Source organism: Natator depressus, chromosome 6 (genome assembly GCF_965152275.1).
Source record: "Natator depressus isolate rNatDep1 chromosome 6, rNatDep2.hap1, whole genome shotgun sequence".
Lineage (NCBI taxonomy): Eukaryota > Metazoa > Chordata > Testudines > Cheloniidae > Natator > Natator depressus.
Window position 1 is genome coordinate 22,754,786 of NC_134239.1, and position 19,356 is coordinate 22,774,141.

General features: G+C 48.7%; 1 protein-coding gene across 1 annotated transcript in view; it reads left to right on the forward strand.

Annotated features, from left to right (window-relative positions):
* CRACR2B (calcium release activated channel regulator 2B) overlaps window positions 1–18,899 on the forward strand; it is a 56,141-nt gene extending 37,242 nt beyond the window's left edge. Inside the window, 7 exon segments of the mRNA XM_074954784.1 lie at window positions 9,757–10,063; window positions 10,280–10,415; window positions 11,035–11,116; window positions 13,969–14,083; window positions 16,129–16,236; window positions 17,712–17,788; window positions 18,749–18,899. Coding sequence (XP_074810885.1) covers window positions 9,757–10,063; window positions 10,280–10,415; window positions 11,035–11,116; window positions 13,969–14,083; window positions 16,129–16,236; window positions 17,712–17,788; window positions 18,749–18,899 — 976 coding nt within the window.
* The last annotated feature ends 457 nt before the right edge of the window (window positions 18,900–19,356 follow it).

Genomic DNA, 19,356 nt, shown 5'->3' on the forward strand with positions numbered 1-19,356 from the left:
GAGGAATACTACAGACACACCTGCATGCTAAGATATTTCTGCCCCAGAAGCGTGGGGCTCATCTCGCTTAGTTGGGTTTTTTAAATGTGTTTTAACTGACGGGGGTGATGGCAATAGGAAAAAAGTTAGCAACTCATTCAAGAAACAGCCACAGACGCCATTAAAGAGGCCAGTAAAAGCTTCTGTACTGAACACGGTGCGCCTGAGGTACGGACTGTCTTGGGGACTGGAATCTGTCCCCGAGCCCCTACCTGGGCGTTGCATTGACACCTCAGCCACACCCAAAATGACAGGTCAGGAGAAAACACCGATCCGTTTCTTGCCATATTTCTTTATTTTGGGAATTTGGGGGCCAGATCCTCATCGGGTGTAAATCAGCAGAGTTCAAATGAAGTCAGTGAGGTGGGGCTGATTTATATCAGACCCATTTTTCTAGCCCTGTGTGTGAAATGTTACTGTATAGAGTTAGCGACCAAAACCTCAGTTACCCATAGGCTTAGATTCAACATAGACTGCAGTTAAAACCTGCTCCAGAAGAAAAGCCAGGTCAGCATTCAGGCAAGACCAGGCTACTTCAGCTGTTACAATAGTTGGGTCTCTTATTTTGAGGCATTCAAACGTTTAGCTGTTGTCTGTGTGTGTATGAGTGTGCATGCATCTATATGTAATATATATGACACATGTATTTAAAATCATGAGCCAGGTGCTGTGGTATGGCTGATGCACAGAGCCCAGTTCAGGGGTATGCACACAGAGGCATGCGCTGCTCCTGCTTTAGCTCTGTCCAGGGCTGATCCCCTTGTACTGCATTAGAGCAACTGGGGGCTGCTCTGACTTGTGCCAGCTGTAACAGACCCATGAGGCTGAAATGCAGCCTAAGAGCAGCGTGGCACAAGGTACTGCCTTTACCCTTCCCCCTCCTATGATGGTAGCAGGGAGGGGGGATGGTGTAAGAACCCTGACATCAGCTGTGTACCACCGGCCAATCAACGTCCTGCTGCTTTAAGAGCAGATTGTACTGATGGTATGGTGCAAAGAAAATCTGTCCTTCAGGAGAGAATTGGTAATCTGGGCAGGTTATAATGGGAACTGCATTCGAAGTCTGAGGCATGTATTCCAGACACAGGGCTTTCTTTCCACGGTGAACCCTTAGCAGCGGGACAGGGAGTGGGGACTTCAGACTTCCCAGCCTAGTGTTTCTATTAATATTGGAGCAGTGGAAACAGCTTGCTGCTTTTAAACCCAGGGATTCTGGTGGTCAACCAATCCACATCTCATTTCAATATGAAGTCATTCAAGGCCTGTGAGGCTGTCAGGGGCATTGATTTGCCACAGCTCCCTTACAGGGACTCTACCTACTGGAATGTGATGCAAGTTCTAGCCATCGGCAGCAGCAACAGGGCCTTTTCTATCTGGTCTTTTCGGTGGTTCTGGCATGTGTGTTTAAACACAGCCCCTCGTGGAGAGGGAATGTATCTATTTTTTAAATACGTAAAAATAATTTAAAAATTTAGCTCTTTGTAAAGCTTAGGAAGGATAATGTTATTTCCGTGAAATGAAGGTGCAAGGAACAAGCACATGGGCTAGAGCGAGGGGTATAGGACTGTATGTGCCTAATTGCAACAAGAACCCTGATCCTCTGCACTCTTTTAGGAAGGGTTTTATCCCTCGTTCTTCCGAAAAGCTTCTAACATTGCCATGGGCATGGTTGTGCAGTCCATGCTAACACGGTGTGGCTTTGCATCGCCCTCTAGTGGCTCGACCACACACACAGGTTTATGAGCAAACAGCTGAGCCTTCAGCAGAAGCAGTACATTGTGCTTTTAAATCCGGAAGTCCCAGGTTTGATCCCCAGCCATGTTGTTATATTTGTATGGTGTGTGTTAGCAAAGGTGCTGTCCCGATCAGGCAAGATTCCTCTATTCACCACTAGTAAGGCACTGGGACCTAAACTGCCAGGACATGCCAGCAGTGGAATGTGAATGAGAAGTAGAGGACATGCCTTCCCTTCCCCCCATAGTAGGTCTATGCATTCTGTTGTCTTCATGGAATCCTGGGCATTGTGTATTGTACAGTTGTGATGTCATGTTTGTGTCTGTACCATCTATGTGAAAAGCCAAAGTTACACGAAGCCAACAAGCCAATAAAAGCCTGATGAACCAATGGGAAAAAAAAAATCCCAGCAACTGTCTCTCTTTTTTTTAGAAATAGGTATTTATTTAGTAGGTAACGTTTACTCTCTAGGTAGGGCTGGCTGGTAACAGATTACCCAGGAGTCACCTGAGCTCCCAAGGTGACTGACTGGCTCTGCGGGATTGCCTGAGGTGCATGTGACACATGGGATGGGATGGGATGGCTGCATGGTTCCAAGCGTTGAGAGCACTCAAATTTCAGCTGCTATTCCCAGTCGGACCCTTGCATGTTTTCTCCTCCCGCTGTGGCTGAGTGTCTCCCGTGCTTTGCTTCACCCTGGGAGGAACACTTGAACCACATTCTGTTCTGAGCTTCAGGAAATGGGCTACCAAGACCTTACGGTGGGGGACACGTGCTCTGTGGCTGTCTGAGAATCAGGGCCCTCCTGATATAAACTAGCCCCCGACAGAACTCCTTTTTTATAACCAGATACCATCAGCCCTAGGGCGTGACGGGGTGTATATTTAAATCCCTTTCCTCTGCCATGCTCTGGAAATAGAACCAGCTGAAGTCCCCCTGCAAAGCAGGCTGTTTTTGCTGGTTTCCGTGGGTGTGGGATCTGGTCCCAAATGTTTATTTTCTGTGGTAATATTTTTTTAAGTTGCAGTTCAGCTTAGCCCTGTAGGCAAGGGAGGCCATCGACTCCAGAGGACCATTTTAAAATACCACCGATTTAGAGTTCTTGTCCCCTGAGAAGCTACTGTCCACGTTTGATTATATTTTTAAAAAATTGCCTTGGGATGAGCTTTGGGGGGAAGGGTTGTCTGAGGGTGGGGCGCGGGGGGTTTTCTTACTTGGGGGGTGGGGGCAGGTAAACAGCGCAGCCTAGGCTATATGCATGTGAAGCTCAACCCCTGGGAGCACTTAGCATGAGCCACTTGCAGGGGTTCTCTGGGTCAAGAAGAGCTGCTCCTGCAGATATAGAGTAGGTTAAAAACCCACTTCCACATCCTCCTCCTCCTTCCCCCCCCCCACAAAATCTTGTGTTTGTGTCTGTAGGCCTGCAATCTGGAGACGAGACCTCACCCCTCCCCTCAGCCAGCGTATGGACCACACTTCCTCGTCTGTGTGTGGTCTCTTTTGTTGTGGCTGGTGGGTGGATGAGGGCCAGCTGGGTGAAGAGAGGCAGGCTGATCCAGTGGTTAGCAAGCTAGCCTGAGATTTAGGAGACCTGGGTTCAGTTTCCCTGCTCTGCCATAGACCCCCCAGCCTGCCCTCGGGCAAGTCCTTGAGGTTCTCTTTGTGGGAACGACTCTACCTCACAGGCGTGTTTATTTTCTTTAATATTTTTTCCTGTGCTCTCTGGGAAGCTGGCTGCAGGGAAGGGGCCAGTCAGACAAGTCTAAAAATGAGAAACGCCATTGAAAAGTTGCAATGGTGTGTGGTATTACTTTAGGTGGACTAGAGCGGGTCCCAAGATATTAACGTAACCCAGTCATGTCCAACATTAAACAGTGTTTGGGATTGTTATACTGAGACCTCGGCCTGCTTAGCACCATGGCAAACATACCATTTAAACTCCTTTTAACCTTTAATTAAAGATAAAGAAAAGAAAAAAACAGTTAAAGCATTTGAAACGTCAAGCATTAAATAAGGGTATGATTTTAAGAACATCCCTTGGTCCCTTTTCCTTTAGCTGGAGTGCGATTTTAGAAGGGGAAAACCCCCGTGTCTGACAGTCTCTTAGGTGGGATCAAAGACAGTCAGAACTGTCCTTTTGAGTAAAAGAGAAGTTAGTTGAGATGAGCTAGAGCTGTTGCTGCCACTGTTAGTCTGATCCCATTTCACCTTAGAGATTCTGCTATAGCTGGTAGGGGTGGTGATGTCATCTGGGTCCCTCCCTCTGGCCTGGTGTGGGCAGGACATCTCTCAGGATTAGGACGACAAAGGTGCGAGGTCCCAGGAGACAGTAGAGGGGGCAGCGAAGATGGTAAAGCTACCTCCAGTAGCCTCCATCTCTTCTTCTATTTTCTCCCCCCCCCAAGTCTCTCTAAGGACCCACAAAGGGAATGTAGAATAGCCCACCCCCTCGTTGGTTGCTCAACCTATTTGGCATAATAGCTGCCACACTGATTTTGGTTCATTGCTTTCCAAGTCCCCATCTTCTGTTGTTACCAAGCATGAGTTCAGCATAGTTCTATCAATGTGGCCTTTTTGGTTTGAACTCGGTTAGTCTCTGGTTCTCTTGCACCTATTTATAACAGTCATTGTTGACAACTTGACCGACTTTCCACCAACATTTGTTATTACAGGTTATTGTAACAGCTTGTGAATGCATGTCTTACAAGTGAACTCCCGCCTCTGGTAACTTTGTCGGCCCAATTATCACAACAGCTGCCAAGTGAAAATTTCTCCGTAGACACACATGCATGTTGCTACCAAAGCCCCTATTGGAGAAGTGATTTTTCTCACCTGCTGTTCCTATGGAGTATGTGTGGCTTCCTGCCTAGTAAAAGCAGGAGGAGGTCCTGGCACGGGTCCCCTTTGAGCACCAATCTCCCTCCATCTGCTGCAATCCCTACATGGGATGGAACTAGGTGAACAGGTGTGCAGCAGTTGTGATTAAGAACAGAATGTGTGCAGTAACCACAACCTCGAGCGTTATGAAACACTGAGCCATACAGAAGAGCGGTGTGACTCCCTACTTAACAGGAAATGCCTGTTTGCTATAATCCTTCCAATCGTGACACCGCCTTTACCACCTCAGAGTATGAAAAAATCATAAGAAGGGCCCACATTCAGCTAGCTATTTCTGCTCATGCTGAGAATAAGGCTGGTGATTTTTACTGGGACCATTCATGTGCTTAAAGCTAGGTGTATGCTTAAGTACCTTCCTGACTCAGGGCCCGGAAATGTAATGTAGCGGTTACCATGAAAATCTCCTGAAGTCCTCCATTATGACTTCTAAGTGCATGTAATTCTTTAACCCCTCTTGCACATCCACCCAACGCTGTGGCTATTGGTTGGACTCCATTGCTGTACATGCCAAAGCCTTGAAAGGGTTGAAAAATCATCTCCCTTGTGAGGCTGGAGCTGCCATTCGCTCAGTGGGGTTTGAGCTGGTGCCTTCTGGTGCTTGGTCATTTGGCTGATGGATCCTAATTGCTCTTTTCATCCCCTCTCCTTAAGTTCCAGGCACCCCAGAGCAAAAGGCCCCTGTTGAAGAAAGGGTCAGTGATAGGCAAATGCCTGTTGGAGGACAAGCTGGTCAAATGGTTAGACAGGAATTTGTGTTGTGTTAGTCGCATGCCATAAGTCTGTGATTAGCTGAGCCAGCCTGCTGGCCCAGCTGTGTTCTGTGTCTGCCCCGCCACAATGTGGGCCAATGATGGGTTAATTGTTGGAGCTTGGTGGGTTGCAGCTTGATGGGGACAGGAGCGGCTAGCCGGTGTTCTTTGTCTACACACGGGGCTTGCACTGGTGCAGCAACGTGGGTGGCCAGCTATCAGTTGTTGGAATCAAGGCAAATTCCCCATGTAGACAAAGCTACAGACGCTACTAAAGTGGTTGAATTACTTAAATCACAAGGACTAATTTTAAGAAATAATCTGCAGTTGTGAGGGCCCAATTTTGTCCCTGCAGCTAAGAGAGTCTGCAGTTAACTCCTGGCGTGCATGCTCCTTTAGCCACTAGCCTGTTTACCAGACTGTGCATGCAACCCCCCCTTTTTACCCCTGCCACCTTAGTGGCCACATATTTAAGCCCCTGGTAAAGGTCTGGTTTACACCATCTGAGCAAATCCTCTGCTGGGAATTTGAACAAGCTGGGGAGGATCCCTGAACCTCTTGCTGAGATTCTACCCAATGTGACCAGAAGGGCCTGGAGATATTGTCCTCCCATTCCTCTCAAGAGCTGTTCCTTTGGTGAGCCAGCACACAGCTGCTGGCATGTGATGATCCAAAGGGTTTAGCAGGGGCAGAGGCTTGGAGATTGCGGTGGTGTGGGGAAGAGGAGGAGTGCTTGATCATCCTTCTGTTCCATTCCTGCTGTCGATCGGCCACATGTTACTTAAGAATTGCTATAACCCCAGGAGAGCCTGTAAACGTGCAGCTGCACCACTCCACCTGAGGTGGTGGTTTGCCTTCAGTGGCCTTGATGAAAACTATTCTCTGAAGTAGGGTGACCAGGTGTCGGGTTTTCGATCAGAGCAGCTGGTCAAGAAGGGACCCTGTCAGCACCAGTCAGCACCGCCGACCGTGCTGTAAAAAGTCTGGTTCGCGGTATAGCAGGGCTAAGGCAGGCTAGTCCCTACCTATCTTGGTGCACCGCACTGCACCCCGGAAGTGGACAGCAGGTCCGGCTCCTAGGCAGGGGGGAGCCACGGGGCTCTGCATGCTGGCCTTGCCCCGAGCACCGGCTCTGCCCTCCCATTGGCCAGTTCCTGGCCAATGGGAGCTGGGAGGGCGGTGTCTGTGGGCAAGAGCAGCGCGTGCTCCAGAGCCCCTGGCTCCCACCCCCCCACCAAGGAGCCGGACCTGATGTCCGCTTCTGGGGCGCAGCGTGGTGCCCCAGGACAGGCAGGCAGCCTGCCTTGGCTCCACAGCACCACCGCCCAAGGTAAGCCCATGCCTCAACCCCCTGTCCCAGCCCTAAGCCTCCTCCTGCATCCCAAGCCCCTCATCCCCAGACCCACCTCAGAGCCCACACCCAGAGCCCTGACCCCGTCCCGTACCCAGAGCCCTTACCCCACTACACCTCACCCCCCTGCCCCAGGCCAGAGCCCCCTCCCCCACCCTGAACCCCTCATCCCCAGCTCCACCCTAGAGCTCTCACCCCCCTGCACCCTCAACCCCCTGCCCCAGCCCAGAGCCCCCTCCCACACCCTACACCCCTCATCCCCAGCCCCACCCCAGAGCCCCCCTCCTGCACCCCAACCCTCTGCCACAGCCCCCTCCCACACTCTGAATCCCTCAGCCCCCCACCAGCCCGGAGCCCCATCCTGCACCCCAAACCTGTCATCCCCAGCCCCATCCCAGAACCCATAGCCCCAGCTGGAGCCCTCATCCCCTCCCACACCCCAACTCCCTGCCCCAGCCTGGAGCCCTCTCCCGCACCTTGAACCCCTCATTTCTGGCCCCACCCTGGAGCCCGCACCCCCATTTAGAGCCCTCACTCTCTCCTGCACCCCAACCCCCTGCCCCAGCCCAGTGAAAGTGAGTGAGGGTGGGGAAGAGTGAGCCACCGAGAGAGGGGGAATGTAGTGAGCGGGGGGTGTGGCTTTGGGGAAGGGGCAGGGCAGGGGCTGGGGCTTCAGGGAAGGGGCGGGGCTAGGGTGTTCGGTTTTGTGCCAATAGAAAGTTGGCAACCCAACTCTGAAGAGGCCTTTGCCTCTCAACCCTATATTCCAGCCAGTCATGCTTGTGTATCTTTAGGGTGTAGAGGGAAGGTCATGCACATTTCTATTCTCCAAGAGCTGGAGCCCATGTGTGAGCTTCCTCCTGTTGGGAATTTCAATCGGTCAACTATTCTCCATCACTTCCAGTCTGATCACCCTATAATACAAGGAGGAAAATGAATGCACTTAGGAGGTAATGAATGTTCACAGCCCTAGTGGTATTGGCCACATGCAGGCTTAGGGGGACAGGGAAAAGAGCTGACCCCTGGTCCATCCACTAGTGCCTTGTATTAAATGCGAGCTCGATACAATTGTGAGCATGCTACTCTAGGATTAGGCTGTAATGTAGCATGCACGTCTCCCCTGGCCCCACCTCGTTTGGATCTGGTCCAGTGTCCATGGAAGCGAAAGGAAATCTTTCCACTGATTTCAAGCGCTTAGTTCAGTTTTACATCTTCCCTTTCCCTTCTTCTAGGTCCTTAACAATGGCGAGCCAATCCGGCCATAGAACACTTAATAGCTCTCAGCTCCTCACTTGTGTGCTCCAAGTGCTAACGAGCCCTCTGTACCAAGTGAATTATTCCAAAGGCGCCTGCTCTCCCTGCCATCCGATTAACATCATACATGACAGGTTGCACGGGGCAGCCTGCCCTAAGGTCCTGTAATCCTCCCTCTTAGTGGAGACGTGGCTTCAAACACACGCAGCGGTGGGCGGTCATGCAGCCATTTCACAACTACGACAGGGTGGGTGATGACCCACTCGACCTTCCCTAGGGAAAACTTCACTGCAGTTGAGAGCTTACAGCTGGGAAGCAGCCGGCTCAGAAGAATAACTGTCTGTCAGAGCCCAGATCTTTGATGTCTTCCTTCCCCTGAGCCAGTTGTGTGTGGTGTTAAGACCCAGTTTTTAGAACTGGGTTGCGGAGCTCACACCAGAGATGAAAGTAAGCCAGTCTGGTACAGTACGGCGTATCGGCAAGAGCCAGTACACCGGGCCGGGCCGGACCAGCTTCCCCAGGCTGGCGCTTTAAAGGGCCCCGGGCTCCCTGCAGCGGCTGGAGCCCCAGGGCCTGTAAAGCGCCACCCGAGCCCCGCTGCTGGAGCCCCTGGGGTAGCGGCGGCAGGGCTCCGGTGGTGATTTAAAGGGCCAGGGGCTCTTCTGCGGTAGCGGTGTCCGGAACCCGGGGCCCTTTAAATCGCCCCTGAGCCCCAGGGCTCCCAGCTGCCTCTGCAGCTGGTAGCTCCAGGTGTGATTTAAAGGTGATTTAAATCTTGATTTAAAGGGCCCGGGTATGTAAAGGCCCCCGCCTCTTCCGGTTGAGGCCACGCCCCCTGCTCAGGACTCCAGAGTACTGGTAAGTCCTTTAAGTTGCTTTCACCCCGGCTAACACGGTTGTAAATCATAGCGATGTTGGGTTGGAAAAGACCGTGAGAAGTCACCAAGTCCAGCCCCCTGCACTTGGTGGGGGAATGTGAGCACTCAGCTGAACTGTGGCTGCTAATAAGGGACGTGTTTTTGATGAAATTAGAAATTGAAAAACGGAGTCATCTTGCAGTGTCTTGTTTTTCCTCTCCTCCTCCCCCCATTCCTTTCTCCCCTGTTTTCCCTTCCCTTTTCCTGTGGCAATAGGAAAAAGGAAGGGACAGGGTGGCAGGTGAGAACCAAGAACTGAAAGAACAACAACAAAAAGCCAGCAAAAATAAATTTTCTATTTTAAAAAAAATCCTAAAAATGTTCAAATAAACCAAACATCACTCTTTTTGGAAACCTGCCACACATGACTGGCTACAATTTGTTTTCGTGAAATCCCCCCTCCCCCCATCTAATTACAACACAGACAGTCACCATAAGAAATGGTTTGAAATGGACTCTTAGTCAGCCTGTCCGTACCCCTGCTGGTGCCAGGATCCTACTGCCACCATTTCTGAGTTTCCTTTGAGTTTTGCTCCATTAAGAGGCCTTGAACCTATATAACATGTGGGTAAGATCCACAGTCTCGGATCCCAATCTTGCAAACACTGAAACGTGCGTAAGAGGTTGCAGAACTGGGACATGTGTGCTGTGTCCTCTTGCCTCCTTCCTCCCCTAGGGGGCACTGTTGGTCTTGAGTCTTAGTCAGTGTGTGTGTGTGTCCCAGTCAGTATTCTGTGTGCTCTAACTTGGTCACATTGATCATTTCTGGGGCCTCCCCATCCCATCTCTGGGGCACACATGGGTCTCGGCGCAGACAGCTGGTTCCTGGGGATCTTCCTCTCACTTTCCTGGAGGATGTGACTGTGGAAGAGCCCAACAAGAAGAGCTGTAAATACTTCCTGGCCACCACAACCACACTGAAGAAGGAGAAAGCAAACAGCATGAGCTTTGGAGAGTGCTGCCCTGCAAGCTGTGAGCGAAAGCTGCAGCAAATGGCAGGGGCTGGTGGGCACCCAAGGACAGCTCCAAAGGGTGATGTCAACTGGAGGCAAACACCAGATGAATTGGACGATGATTCCCCATTGTCCTCCAGAGAGCAGCCCATTGGCACTGAAACCATGGTAAGCCTAATCATTTAGGGCTCTTCCTTTTCCCTCACGTGCTACTGGGGGGGAGATGGGTGAATCTTGTGGAGCTTTTGTGAACCTTACCACCCACCTCCAATCTCCATTGGTTTATACCAGCTGTGATTCTGGCCCATAAAGCACAACCCAGACCTTGGTTTCTATAAACTCTCTTCTCCTCTTGTCTTCCCACCCTCTTTTCCCCAAATTCAGGCACCTGAACCAGTCAGCTCTTCTCCAGAACATGTCTTCAAAGTGGTGTTTGTGGGCAACTCTGGCGTTGGCAAGAGCTCCTTCATCCATCGCTTTTGTTATGACAGGTTCATGGCTGAGATCAGTGCAACCATTGGTAGGTGAAAGGACTCCCCTGTGCTGCCAGGTCACAGCAGTGCGAGCCTCTGGCCTGGGAAATGAGGGACAGAATGACATGTCAAAAAAGGAAGCTTGAAATGATCCCACTGTTATGTGTCTGATCCATGGCAGTGCAGAGTTACTCATGAACACCATCTCCTTCAGCATTAGCGGAGTGGATAATTTCTCTCTTCTGTATGTTCCACACAGCATTGAACATGTTGTCGACACTGACAAATAATGGCCAAGATTTTCCAAAAAGGATTAGTGATTCTGGGATGCGCAACCTGAGACACCTTAAAGATCTTCAGAGGATGGGTTGTTGATCTCCGAATTATCCAGGGAGCTGTCTGACCTATGGCCACCCATGTAAATTCTGGGGAAGAGAAAGGGAAAAGAAGGAGTTGGGAAGGATTGATGCCTTCACTGTCACCTCTTTAGACTGCAGGAGCACCCCAAATGAGCTGGGCCCCTCCCTAACACAAAGGAAGACAGAGTCCCTGCCCCTACAATTTTGTTTCACTGAAGTAATTCCGCTGATCCTTTACTTAGGCCTCATTTTCCTGTTTTCCCCTGCCCCATCCTGCAATCCCCATGTGCTGTTGCCTCCCCTACAGCTATTGATTATCAGGTGAAGAGTTTAATGGTGGATAACACACGAGTGGCCTTGCAGCTGTGGGACACAGCGGGCCAGGAGAGGTAAATGAAGCATTTGGGTTCTATGCTAGGATTTCATGCTGCCAGGCTCACAGCACATAACAGTAAGTGCTGAGAGTGGCTACTGAGTTTGTGGGCAGGGTGTGGGAGAAGAGAGCAGACCTGTACCAGGTCCCAAGGAATGTGATGTTCATTTTAACCTTATAGGGATTGTTAGCTGGCACCAGAAGGTTCTGCCACCAGTGTCTGTATCACAATTCCATGCAGGAGATCTATAGGATCTGTGGTTCCCAATCATCATGGAGGGGATGATTACAAGTGCCACGGAAAAGGTGTGAATTTCAATACACCTGGAGTACTTGTCCATATACTTAAGGCTGGGGCCAGCCTTTCCATACATCATTGCACTGGGATACAAACTTGCTGTGGCCCTCAAAGTTCTCCTACCTAAGTTGATGTGCTCCTGAAAAACAACAGGGCAGGTGGCACTCGAAACGGCTCCTGATGCCTCGAGGAATGTTGGAAAATAATTTTATGTAACAATGGCCCTGGCTGGGATTGAATTTAGGACCTCTGGATTTAAAAGCACCAACCTCTACTTCTTAAAATAAAGGACTAGCTCTTTTAGTTTAGAGCCAGTAACACAATCATAAACCTCTTCTCTGGTCTAGCCACTAGAGGGGACAAAGAACCACACTGTGTTAGAGAGAGCTAAATTTATTTACTAGGTGCTACTCCTGTTTAATTATGCTGTGTTTTCAAATCTGAGTTTACCACTTCAAGGGGGCCATTTAATTTCATGGAGTGTGGCATAAATACACTGAAATTGTCTCTCATACTGCATTTTTTCTCTAAATATGCTGCGACATCAGACCTATCTCATGATGAGGTTGAGGTCACAGGGGTGGTGTGACCCTCTGCTGGCCACTAACAATGATACAAGCCCCATCTCAGCCAATCAGATTTTGCAGTCCAGAACTGCCATATACTTGGTCATTATAAATAGAGACAGCCCCAAATCAGACACACGTAAGAAGCAAAATTTCCATTTAAACAAGTTTTTGTAGCCATATTTATGCCAAGGCACAGCTGTCAGGCGATAGTTGTTTCTAACCTAATTGTAACATGCTTTCCCTGAATCACACAAGGACCCCACTTCAGGAAATCATCCCTCCTCAGGAGAGCACTTGAGCATGCATGTAAATTCCATTGAAATCAATGGGACTTTAGCATGTGCTTATAAGTAAGCACGTGGCTTGACTGCTTTCCTGAATCAGGACCTTGGAATGGTGCAAAAATCTTTCTTAGCTCTGAAAATATTGATGTAACAGCTTTTAACTGGTGGCACGCAGCCAATGCTTGGTATAAGAAAGGGGGACAAACTCCTCTGCACACATGGGAGATCTTCTTCATGATCTCTTTTGGCCCATAGAAGCAAATAACCACTACATGTGGTCACCACTCCACTGTCTAGTGTGCTCTGTAGTGTCAAAAGTGTTGCTGGAACTCCAGAGGCACACTACAGTAACTCTTCACTTAACGTCCTCCAGCTTAACGTTGTTTCAAAGCTACGTCGCTGCTCAATTAGGGAACATGCTCGTTTAAAGTTGTGCAATGCTCCCTTATAACGTCGTTTGGCTGCCTGCTCTGTACACTGCATGTAAGATTTTGTGGAAGGGCAGCGACTTTACAAGGGAGCATTGCACAAGTTCCTCTTCTCCGCCTCCTCCCCCTCCCTCCCAGCGCTTCCCCCACCGCCAAACAGCTGTTTGGCAGCACTTAGGACTTTCTGGGGGCGGGGAAGGAGCAGGGATGCAGCGTGCTCCGGAGTGGGGGTGGGAAAAGGTGGGCCTGGAGTGGAGCGGGGATGGGAAGAGGCGGGCCTGGAGCATCCCCCAGCAAAGTCGGCGCCTGTTCTTCTCCGGCTAAGCTGCCACTGCTGCTGCGAAGGTGCTTCCTAGCATCCTTGCCTGCAGTGGGCTGTGCCTGTGTGGGGTAAGCCAGGGGCACTTCCCAACCACAGTACAGTACAGTATATAATGCCTTTTGTCTGCCCCCCCAAATTTCCTTGGAACCTGACTCCCCACATTTACATTAAATCTTATGGGGAAATTGGATTTGTTTAATATCGTTTCACTTGAAGTTGCATTTTTCAGAAACATAACTACAACGTTAAGTGAGGAGTTACTGTATTGGCTCTCTCAAATGGAGAGTTTTCCTGAAGCCAGCCCTTAGTGTAAACAGCACCCGCTGCAGGCCATAGAAGAGAACATGCTCCAAGGGAAGCAGAATTATTTAGTTTAGAAACTTCACTTCCTGCTGCATGTTCTTCTAGCCTTTATCCAAGAGAATGGACTTACTTCTCAGCCTGCATCCTAAAGTGTTCTTCTAATAAAGCACAAATATGTGGAGATCTTGCAATCTCTACTTCACTTAACTCAGTAAACAATGTGCCTGTATAAATACCCAACTAGAATGTATGTTCCCCAAGACAAAATACATACTTACCCAAGCTGCTGGAGTTTGTCTTGGAACTCAAATCTATCTGCCGAGTCATCCATGAGGTGGCTGCTTTGTATGAGACATTTGCAAACTGGGGCAAATAAGATGAAGGCTTTGTCCCTGGTGTGGCTGCACTGGTGAGAGCCCTCATGTAGACGTGGTTTATTCTGGGTCAATGCTGTTTACTCTGGTGCGGCTAAACCAGTGGCTGAAATCCCAGTGCAGAAAAGGTCCAAGTTACAGATCCACCAAAACATCACTCTGCAGAGATTTCCCTGCCCCCAACCCCACCAGGCCCTGCAAAGAGGATCCATGTTAAGAAAGGGATAGTTTGTTTGCTTGTTAACAGCTGAACGGGTGCTGGAAGTGTCTTCGGTTTCATTTGACTTCAGGTTTCGGAGCATCACCAAGCAGTATTTCCGGAAGGTGGATGGTATCTTTGTGATGTATGACATCACTGCTGAGCGCTCCTTCATGGCGGTGCGGAACTGGATGAGTAGCATCCAGGTAAGAGCGAGACACGTTTGGGCTTGTTTCTGACATGCTGGCATTGCTCAAGATTCTCCTTTTACTGTAATGACCCCACATGGACCTGCTCTAGAGATGAGGCCATTTGAAACAGCCATGTTGTATGCTAGTAAAGACCTAGAAGGTCCTAAGGTCTGTAGGGTACTCAAACAGTATTAACCATAATAGCAGACATGGGTAGCTAAGCTACTGTAGCTAAGATTTGGTTTGGGTGCTTGTAGTAGATAGGAATTGGGTAGTATTCTGTTCAATTATTTGGAAGCCCACTAATGGGCCTCCTGGTCTTCTGTTGCAGAAGTCACCAAAACCTAGCACAGCAACAGTGTATTTATGTAGCTAAGTGTGGCATGTTTGTATACATTTAGTAAACCTGATGATTTGGAACTCAGCTGTTTCCTAATATTCTTACTGTTGTGCAGAAAGCAAAGACATGATGATGGTCTGTTTTGATCAAAAGCCCTTTGAGGCAGAGACTGTCTCTTACTATGTGTACGTACAGCACCTAACACAATGAGGAACTGACCTCAATTTAGAACCTCTATGCATTATTGTAACACTAATAATAAATAAATTCTCTTCCAACCCCTATTCCAGTTTGCTGTAACTTTCACAAACATATTCTTTTGGGGTGATGTTATTCTGCAAAAATCTCTGTCGATTTGCAAGGGTTTTTTGTGTGTGTGTGTGCAAAAGTTTGAAAGCAAAATCATTTCAGATATATTTGAGTTGTGGGGAGAGGAAAGGGGTGAATACTTTCCCTACATGTTCTGAGTAGATATTTTGTGTATGGGTGATGCAAAGCTGAAGCTGAGAATGTCAAACTTTGCTTGTTTGTAGATCATGCTGAGACACAAAAATCAAGCCAAGGTTGAAATAAATCTGCTCAGTTAGTTTTATGAATAATGTCAACAAGTTTGCACATACCCATTAGAAATAGCTTGGTCATTTTTTTCCAAGGAATTTTAAGGATTCAAGGCCAAGATTTTCAAAAATGTCTAGTGATTTCAGGTGCTTTTTTTTTTTTTAATCCAACTTGAAACCTGAAAGGGGCCTAGTTTTCAGAATGGGCTGAGTACCTGCTCTCCAAAAATCAGGCCACTGTGGGCACCCAAAAATTGAGACATCCAAAATCTCTAGTCATTTCTGAGGATTTGGCCCATACTTTTCACTTGACTCTAAGCCTGAGCAGTTCAAATGTTGTGGATGGTACAGAGTAGAATCCTTAAATTTGGAAGTGATCCAGGGTCAAATTCTGAAGTTCTTATTCAAGTTCACTTCCAGTGAAGTTATATGGGGGTTTTACCTAAATAAGGGACTTCAGATGTGAACCCTGAATGACAGCTGCTGCTAAAATGCTATGTGAGGGCTTAAATTTGCTTACCCTGTTTAGCTTGTGGATTTTCAGTTAAGGATGGCTGGGTTCAGCAGGCATCAAGCTGAATGGCTCCAGACCAAGGAAATTCAGGCTGTACAGGAAAAACTGGCAGGACTTTTAAATTCTCATAGGGCAGATTTCTCTCTCTTTCTTTCTTTCTTTTCTTTCAAAAAGTCAGTGAAACTAAATACAACTCCTTTCTTCCCCCCCTCCCCCCAATTAAAATCCCATCTCCTCCCTGGCCCACTCACCAAAACTCTGGCATTAAGGCTTGATAAATCAACTACTTGGAATCAGAACATTCCCATAGTTTAACTTCCTTTCCCAGTGTCACTTGAAGAGCTTGCAGAACAGTTCCTAAATAAACAAAATCTCCCAGTGCCCTGGCAGGTCCCACAGGGTTTGATCCTGCTTTCAAGGAAGTCAACAGCAAGTATGTCCAGATTTTATAGGGACAGTTCCAATTTTTGGGTCTTTTTCTTATATAGGCTCCTATTACCCCCACCCCCTGTCCCAACTTTTCACATTTGCTGTCTGGTCACCCTAATGGCAAGGCTCCTGTTCATGTCAGCGGGATCAGGATCCAGCCCCGAGATACTCCTATCTTCCAAATGGTTCTCACAGGAGCCTTGCTCTGTTTGTCCTGCAGGAAGGGATTGAGGATGGGGCCATGATCTTTCTGCTCAGAAACAAAACAGATGCAGCAGAAGGAAAGACCCAGCACGTGCCCAAGACGGAGGGGGAAAGGCTGGCAAAGGTACGGCTCTGTATGCTACTCCCCAATCCAAAGGTTTTGTAGATTTTGCTCTGGTCTGGTTTGCGTGCTCACAGCCATATTTAGGAAATGGGAGGGAACTCTCGCATGCTAACGGCTATTGCAGAGTATGGTCCTGCCCCCACTGGAATCAACAGCCAAGCTCCCCTTGACTTCAGTGGTGCAGGGAGAAGTCCTTAAATGATCATTAAGATGACGATTTTTTCACTGAGGTTATGGAAGTCACAGAATCTGTGACTTCCAGCTACCTCCGTGAATTCAGCCCTGTCGGCCAGGAGCTGTGGGGTCCTCCTGCCGCAGGGTGCTGCGGGCTCCCCGAAGTTCCCAGCCACCACGGGAGGCATGGCTGCAGCTCCTGGTTGCCGCAGGAGCTTCAAAGCTCTTGGCTGCCACGGGTGGTGGGGGTACCCCGGAATTCCAAGCCAGGGGACCCTGGAGCTCAGAGGTTGCACAGGCAGTGGGGGCCCCCAGAGCTCAGAGCGGTCCCTGCAGCTGCCCAACCTCTGCAGGTGGTGTGGGGACCCCACAACTGGGCTCCCCATTTTGTCACGGATATTTTTAGTAAAATTCAGGGACAGGTCACGGGCTTCCGTGAATTTTTCTTTATTGCCCGTGATCTGTCTGTGACTTTTACTAAAAAGATCCGTGACAAAATCTTAGCCTTAATGATAATATAAAGTGGCCAGCTTGTGATGGACCCTGGCTCTGGAGGGACTTCAGGTCTCTTTGTGTTTGGGCTCGGTGCATCCTTAAAATGACTTTGACCCCCTCAGGGTGAGGGTGCAGCCCACAACATTCCTTTGAAATAGTGGCCATTTAACCAGGGATCTAGCAAGTCTGCCAGTCCAGGCTCCACGCTCTTGGCATACCCTAGTTTTGCCAGGAATGCCCTGGTTGATTATGAAATGGGAATTTATTTTCCTCGTTTCAATGCCTAGTGGTCCCTGCCTCCCCTTAGCCGAAAAGACTCCTGCACTGGGGCCTTGCTGCATTGAATCGTGTAGTGGCGCATGAGGTGTGCTCCAAATTGCACCCGACCAGGATCTTGACTCTCCTATGTTCTGCTGCATGGCAGCACACACAGGCCAGTGAGGGGGCATTTCCCCCGGTCCTTCCAGCTGCTAAAAGACCCAACCCAGTGCTCCCCTTGGCTGCGAGAGCTTTGACACCCTCTTGACACCAGGGCCTCCAGCTGCTGAAAAAGAACGTGTCTGTACCACTCACGGGATGACACTCTGTGATGCCAGTATTACTGGGGGCATGTATGCAGCATTCTGTGAAACCCCAGAGGGTTCCGGAGCGGAATCGCGTTACATTGTGTGTGGGGAGATGGAGGATAATCCGTTGTAAGTGCTGGATCATTTGTGTGTGTGTGTGTGTGTGTGAGAGGGAGAGAGACTAGGTGGGGCGGGGGTTGAGAGCGGCAGAAGTTATCTTCTGACTCTCCCTTCCGGCAGGAATACAAGGCTATCTTCTATGAGTGCAGCGCTATGACTGGCTATAACATCCTGGAGCCCATGCTGCATATGGCAAGGTGAGTGGAGCGGAACAGCATCACCCTTGGATCTTTTTCAGCCAGGGCCAAGCTGCTACAACCTCTCAGGTACAGGCAAGGAGAAGGGGTGTTCATCTGAGATAGCAGTTGGTCCCAGATGAGAACTTGGATTAGCGCATTGTTTTTGGTGACTCAACAGGCTGAGGGGTCAACATGCCAGGGGAGTGGTTGTTGTCTTCCCCTGTGTTTGGAAAGCATCTTGTTTGGACACTGTCACAACCGAAGGAAAGATCAGAGCTTGTCAAAATGTGTGATCCACTTTTGTTTTGTTTGTTTTTGTGGCCAAAAAAGACCTTTTAAAAAAATTCCCCAAATTAAATTTCTGGGTTTTTCTATGAAAACTGGACAATTTTCATTTTCAGGTTTTATTTTTTTTCAGTTTTTCTTTTCTCCCTTTCTTCTACTTTTTTTCATATTTCTTTTTTAGTGGCAAAATGGGAAAATGGCAGGGAAACAAAAAATGTCAAATCTGAAAAATTTTCATTTTTAAATTGCTTCAAAAAGTTCTCAGGCATTTTTTTGGGAAACAAAGAAAAATAATTTCTCTTTGAAAGCTTTGAAATGCAAAAGTCTTTTTACAGTTTTTGACCCACTGTAGTAGATAACGGTTTATTAAGCAGGAAGTCCTGCTGTGTTTCTAATGTAGTGTAATAATAATACCATCTACCTCTTATACATCTTTTCATCAGTAGAGCTCAAAGTGCTTTACAAAGGATCCAGCATTCCCATTTTACAGATGGGAAAACTGAGGCACATGACTTGTCCGAGGTCACCCAGCAGGCCAGTGGCAGAGCCAGGAATAGATCCAACATCTTTTGAGTCGTCAGCCAGTGCCCCACCCACTATGACACACTGTCTCCTCTAGTAGATGCTACTTCTTCCTCTGCATCCATTTGGAATTTCTCACCAATATTGTCTGTCTGTCTGTCTTTTATGTAGCCCAACTCCAAAAGAAGCTCAGCTCTCACTATTTCCCTTCACTCTTCAACATCTAGTTTATTCTTGCCTGATGGGGACCACAGGGCATGAATGACTTGGCAGGAAGCAGGCAGTATCAGGCCTCTGTGTTCTTGAATTGATAATCTGTTGATCATTCCAGGCTGCTGACAGCTCAAGAGGACAAGCAGAAGGAAAGTGCCCTGCACCTGGAAGATTACCACAAGAGGAAGGGATGCTGCATGTGATGGAGCAAGGAGCAACTCTCCGGAGCATGTGGGGGCTGCACATGGCTGGCTAAGCAGGTTGCCTCCCAGCTAGCTGAGAACTGATGTTATCAGCTCCACAGGGACTCAAGGAAGGTGCAAGCTTGTCCCAAGAGGGAACATCTAGACGTTAAAACAAAACAAAACTTATGTGCAACAAAATAATTCTAATCTCCCTCCGCCCCTATGCTCTCCTACAACTGCAGCATCCTCCCCCCACCCCCCAACTCCAGGGACATACTGCTTGAGCCGTTGCATGGGCCGCACAGAAATTGGTTCTCCTCTTTGCTTGTTCCTTTTGTGTCTCACCCCCGATGGGAAACAAACACAGGAGAACAGAGGGCA